Genomic DNA, 6,271 nt, shown 5'->3' on the forward strand with positions numbered 1-6,271 from the left:
TATGTACTTAGTCTCATACCCTCTATCTTTAACCTTCAACCTCTCCCTATATTGTGGTTTCTTCACTTCTGTCAACAAGTATATCCAAGTCTCCCTGATGGGGTATGGGCCCAAGCCGAGACCTTTGCCCCTTACCCCAAAAAGAATTTGGGTCCCATTTGTCTAAGGGATTCTCCTTGAATTCTCCCACTTGATCAAGGAGGTCTCTGGCGTTCCCCTAAGGCTATAATCCCTATCAACTGGCCTTTCATTATCACCTATGTCCAATCTCCCAATTCTGTTACCCTAAACTTAACCTAGCCCTCCATTGTCTTACCTCCCTATGGCCCCTGTCTACTTCCCACCCTTGACCCTATCTAGACCCCATTCTCAACCTCCCAGTCACTCCCATCAAAGATCCTTCCTGGATCCCTCCCACAGTCTTTCTGTATATAAGGTCTATCTTGTCTCCATTAAGGTGCTCAGATTCCTTAAGAACCTAGCCAATAGCTCACAAATGTTCAGATTCCTTAAGAGTCTGGCCAATATGGTGAATCTTTAATAAGCTTTGTCTCTGGCTGAAAGAAGGCTTGGGTTGAATTCATTTGGACAGGACCTAGGTGTCGTGATTTTGGGATCTCAGTACCCCTAAACCTCTAGATCTCATCATCCCCACAAATCAAAACTCTCACCAGACCCTACCACTCCCTCAAGCTATTATCTTATATCTTTCCTTTTTTTTAACAGACTACCACGCCTTCTTTCAAGTACCCCCTAAAACCCTCACCTTCTGCAAGAACCCTTTGCTACAACTTAGTACCTTCCCTCCATTGATTATCTCTAGCTTATGTTGTATTTATCTTATTCATACATAATTGTTTACATGTTGTTGCTCCCATTAGAATGTGATATCCTTGAGAGTAGGGATTGTCCCCACCATTTAGCACAGTATCTGATGTATAGGAGGCACTTGATAAATGGTTGTTGACTGATTTTGCTTTCTTTTCTTTCCCTTCTCAGCCCTTTGCAATCTGGCTTCCGACCTCACCAATCAACTGAAACTGCTCTCTCTAAAGTTACCAAAGATCTCTTAATTGCCAAACCTGATGGCCGAGTCTCAGTCCTAATCCCTCTTGACCTCTCTGCAGCATGGGATGTTGCTGACTGCCCTCTCCTGCTGGATCATCTCCTTTCTTTGGTTTTTGTGACACTGCTCTTGGTGGTTCTCCTCCTACCTGTCTGACTGTGCCTTCTCAGACTTCTTTACTAGATCATCATTCATGTCACGTCCACCAACTTGGGTGCTTCCCAAGGGTCTATCCTGGCACCTGTTCTCTTCTTGGTGACCTCATCAGCTCCCATGAGTTTAATTATCATCTCTATGTAGATAACTCCTGGATATCTAGTCCTATATCCCCATCTGCCCATTAAACATTTTGAAACAGATGTTCCCCTCAAACTCAGCAGCTCCAAAAGAACTTATTATCTTCCCCTACTCACACACACACACACACACACACACACACACACACACACACACACACATTCTTCTTCTGAACTCTCAATGAAACCACCATCCTCCCACTTGCTAGACTTACAATTTCAGTGCACCATCTTTTACTCCTCACTTTCACTTTCCCCACATATCCAACCCATTACCAAATCTTGTTGTTTCTACCACCACAGCATATCTCATTTGTCCCCTTCTTACAGCGGCCACCCTAGTTTAGGTTCTTATCATTTCTCACCTAGAATATCACTGTAGCCTGATAATTGGTCTCCCCACTTCAATTCTCTTCTCCATTCCTGTCTACCCTTCACAGACTAAGTGATTTTCCTAAAGCACAGGACTGACTGTGTCACTCTCCTTCTCAATAAACCCCCGTGGCTCCCTTGTTGCCTCTAGTATCAAGTACATATTCCTCTATTTGGCATTTAAAACCTTTCACAAGCTGGCCCTATCCTGCTTTTGCAGCCTTTTCCTCACTCTACAATCCAGTCAAACTGGCCTTCCTACTGTTTCTTAGATATTATCTCTCATCCCTCTGCCTTTACACTTACTACCCCACCCTCACCCCCATGCCTACAGTACATTCCCTCCACATCTTTACTCTTAGAATCCCTAGTTTCCTTCAAAACTCGGCTCAAGCACCACATTCTACCCAAAGCCTTTTCTGATTCCCCTAGTTGCTAGCACCTCCCCTCAAAAATGATTTGGCATTTATTCTGAATATATTTTACATACTTATATAGGTACATGCTGCCTTTCCTGACAGAATGTAAGCTCCTTGAAGGCAGGAAATATTTCATTTTTGCCTTTGTGTCTCCAGTGTCTATTTAGCAGGCACTAAACAAATATTTTGGATTGATTGAACCATAGAGAGAAGGATGTCCTAAAATGCACCCCTTGTTGCATCAACCCCTTGTTGATAGAGTAAAACATTTACTGTCCAAGATGAACATGGGGCTGCCAGCACCTGAACCTTTAGCACTGAAAAAGATCAGGTAATTGGTCTGAGTACTCCCTGTCTAGTTAAAGAAAAAGCAGTCAATCCTCAACATTCCCAAGCTTAACTTTTGTGACTTTAAGCATTTGCCCAACCGCACACATTCACAGCTATGCATGGTAGAGAAAAAAAATGAGAGGCACAGTGCGTGCAAGTTTGGGAAGCAGCTGGTGTCCTACTAGGTGCTTCACTAGTCTTGTCCACCTGCCCTTATAGAGCAAAGAGGTCCCTGTGCATTCGTGGCTTCTTTTCTTTAAGTCAGCATTTATTATTTTTTATTATTTTATTTATTACATATAATTATTTATTTTATTATTATTATTTAAGTTCAGGAACAGGTTATGAAGGAGTAGGGGCACATTCTGAACAGAGAGTCCAAGGTGCAGCCCTAGGAGAGGGGGAGGAGGGAGGAAACAGGGAGAGCAGAGCTTCTCCTCTGTATCTGCTCTAGACGGGCTTGATCCTGATTTCTGAGCCTTGTTCCAGGGCACATAATGAAGCACATGATAAGATGAAGGTCCAGAGGGGTACAATTTTAGGAAAACATCAAGGGGTGATCAAAGTTACATGTCCAACCAAAGGTGGGGCCTGGGATTCTCCTTGGATCAGAAGCACCGTTTCTTTTTAGGAACTGAAGCATAGTGATAAGTTCCATCCCACTTATTTCAACTGTTATGAAACATTCTTGTAGTTAAAGTCTTTGTGCTAAAGAATTCTTTCATCGCCTAACTTCTTGCACTTTGCTTCTGGTTTATTTGAATATGCATCCAACTTGTAGCTGCTACTTGCTCCTGAATTAAAGTGATCTGATCCAGATAAGGCTGAAGTGCTGCATATTTCTGATTTAAGTCCTTTAGGTTTCTACTTATGTTTACTGCAATATCTTTCATTTCGAGATACTTCAAGCTAGTCAGTTTGTTCATATTTTCCAGAAGTTTATAGTCTTCACTGGTGGCTGTCGGCTCACCTGTTAGGTACGTGGCCATTTTGGAGAACATGTCCTGGCACAGCCCCACGATGTTCTCCCAAGGCATTGTGTAGTTTGGGGACGGGAGGAAGGAGAAAGGATAGAAGGAAGGAAGGGGTGGGAGGAGAGGGGGAAAGGGAAGGAGAGGGAATGGAGAGGGGAGAGGAAAGGAGGGAAGGGGAGAAGGAAGAGGAGAAAAAGGGAAGGGTGAAGAGTCTGAAAAAGGAGATAAGAGCTCGTTGCTTATTGTCATTGTTTGCTTTTAAAACTCAAGTTTCCTATTGCAATTATGCCCCCCAAAGCATAGTGCAAATCCTGTGGACTATAAACCCCAGCACACAAGGTCAATGATGTGGTTTAGTGAGAAAATAAAGGTGCCAGATAAATATAATGCTGGAATGTCTGCAGCCAATGAGGGCTTTGAGTTTTATACCTGCAAAAAGGAGGTAAGCATTGGTAAAAAGCGTTCATGAATCCACTCCAGAAAGTGTTAAAGTAACCTCTCAAGTGAGCAATCTCTAGTGAAAAATTAGTTTTTAGTGGTCCTGGAAATCTAACCATCTATTTCCCATCGGTTCAATGTATCAACATTCATGGTTGTTGGGTTTTTTTTATTTTTTAAAGATTGATTGTAAATACACAGGATTATGAGTGAGGGAACCTAGGTTCTAGACCCAGATCTACCCCTAAATTTGCTGTGTCACCTGGAGAAAAACACTTCCACCTTTCTGGGGGCAACATGAGTACATTCACAGAGAGCCACTGTGGAACAATGAAAAGAACATGGTATTTGCCTCTGCCACCAGTTGTATATCCTTTCACAAGTCACTTAATCTCTCTGAGACTCAGTTTCTGTTTGTAAAAATAGGAGGAGATGGACTGGACTAGATGGTCTATAAGGTCTTTCCAATTCTAGATTTAAGATCTCATTAGTTGTTTCCTCATCTGTAAAATTAGGAGATTGGACTCACTGATTTTTTTTTAATTTTTTATTAATTTATTTGGATTTATCAACAATCACTTCCATAAGCTTTTGAGTTTAAAATTTTTCTCCCCCTCCCTCCCTAAGATGACCCACAATCTGATATAGGCTATACATACATTCTTATTAAACATATTTTCACATTAGTCATTTTGTAAGGAAGAATTAGAACCAACAGGAGGAACCACAAGAAAGAGGAAACAAAACAAAACAGAAGAAAAAAACAGCAAATAGTACGCTTCAATCTGCATTTAAACTCCATAGTTCTTTCTCTGGATGTGGATAGCTTTTTCCATCCCGAGACTTTTGGAGATGTCTTAGATCCTTGTATGGCTGAGAAGGGCCAAGTCTATCGTTAGTCATCGCACGATGTGACTGTTACTGTGCACAGCGTTCTCCTGGTTCTGCTCACTTCACTCAGTGTCTGGACTCACTGATTTCTAATGGCCGTTCTGATCAGTTCCCCCTGCCCCTGGGGTCTGTCTTTCTCTCTAACTGGAGAGGGTGGAGGGTGGACAGCAGAAAGTTCCTCTCAGATCCTCCATTTAAGGAGGGCGCCAAGGGCAGCTGCTTCTTAATTTTCTACCCAGCTACAATCCTCTGAACTTCACCATGCCTTCATGCCAGGCATCCTCCCCTTTGATTCATCCTTTTTATGTGTTGTCTCCCCCATTATATTGAGCTCCTTGAGAGCACGGACTGTCTTTTGCCTCTCTTTGTATCCCCAGGCTTAGCACAGTGACTGGCACTTAGTGGGTTCTGAATGTTTATTGATTGATTGATTGATTCTAACATTGTTATTGGATGGCTCTCTGAAGTAACTTTAATGGGCTCTGGGGATTTCAAATTCTGCTGTGGAAAGTTAAAAAAGAAAAAAGAAAAAAAATTCAACCATATCCTAAGTTGTTCTGAAAACAGCCAGTATGATTAGTCACATCTGACATTTTTAACCTCCAGAGCTGATTTGCATAAATGTAATAAAACCTCACATATCATTTTCAGAAATCACTATGGAAAAAAAAAATCTCCCTGGACTCTAAAATTCATACTGACCTCATCCATACTCTTTCTCCCTCTCCCCCCAATTCTCACCTCCGTTTCTTCCATAGGGGCCTCTTTCTTGTGGTTCCTCCTATTGGTTCTAATTCTTCCTTACAACTTTTGGTATCCAAGGGCAATGAGGAAAATTCTCATGGATACTTGGAAAGGAAAAGAAACATCTATTTCATGTATTCTGGTCTCATTGCCTGATTTCCTTCAAGGCTGGCAATGAAGTGTTTTTAGGTCTTAAGCATCAGAATCAGTGCTGGGTTTAAGTCTGGATGGGAGAGAGGTGGGAAGTCACATTGAGAAAGCACTATGACATTATAAGAAACATAGTGATCTGGAGCCCAATGACCTAGGACTGTTTGTTACCCATGTGATCTTAAACGTGTCACTCTTCTCTCTCTGAGTCTCAGTTTCCTCTTCTGTAAAAGAAGGTTAGACTGAATGATTTCTAAGATCCCTTCCAGTTCTGAAGCCTGTAATTCTATGACCTATAACCCCTGTAAATGGAGGTCACTGGAGGGATCCTTACTCATTACACCCATCCTTCTCTTCTCTGATTTATATCTAGCTCTATAACCCAGGCACTCAAGTTCCAAATTCCATCATAAGTCATCCCTGAGGGCATTGCATTTTATTTTTTCTTCATCCACCCTCCAACCCCAGAGTCAGCACTTGGTACAAAAAAATACCCTTCACATTTAGGGTGGCATCAATGCTATCAGACGTGTGGGCAGATCTTTTACAGCTGGTGAGTATTTGGAGGTGTACTGGTAAATGTTTAACAAC

General features: G+C 42.0%; 1 protein-coding gene across 1 annotated transcript; it reads right to left on the minus strand.

Annotated features, from left to right (window-relative positions):
* Nucleotides 1-3,211: 3,211 nt before the first annotated feature.
* LOC114026652 (biogenesis of lysosome-related organelles complex 1 subunit 2-like) lies at nt 3,212-3,520 on the minus strand. Its single transcript, XM_027840363.1, has one exon. It carries the CDS (start codon nt 3,518-3,520, stop codon nt 3,212-3,214), a length of 309 nt encoding a protein of 102 aa, XP_027696164.1.
* Nucleotides 3,521-6,271: the final 2,751 nt, after the last annotated feature.

Source organism: Vombatus ursinus, unplaced genomic scaffold (genome assembly GCF_900497805.2).
Source record: "Vombatus ursinus unplaced genomic scaffold, bare-nosed wombat genome assembly UNPS02014841.1, whole genome shotgun sequence".
Classification (NCBI taxonomy): Eukaryota; Metazoa; Chordata; class Mammalia; order Diprotodontia; family Vombatidae; genus Vombatus; species Vombatus ursinus.

Excerpts from the sequence above, each read along its gene's own strand:
- LOC114026652 (XM_027840363.1), bottom strand. The coding sequence starts at position 3,520 with ATGCCTTGGGAGAACATCGTGGGGCTGTGCCAGGACATGTTCTCCAAA.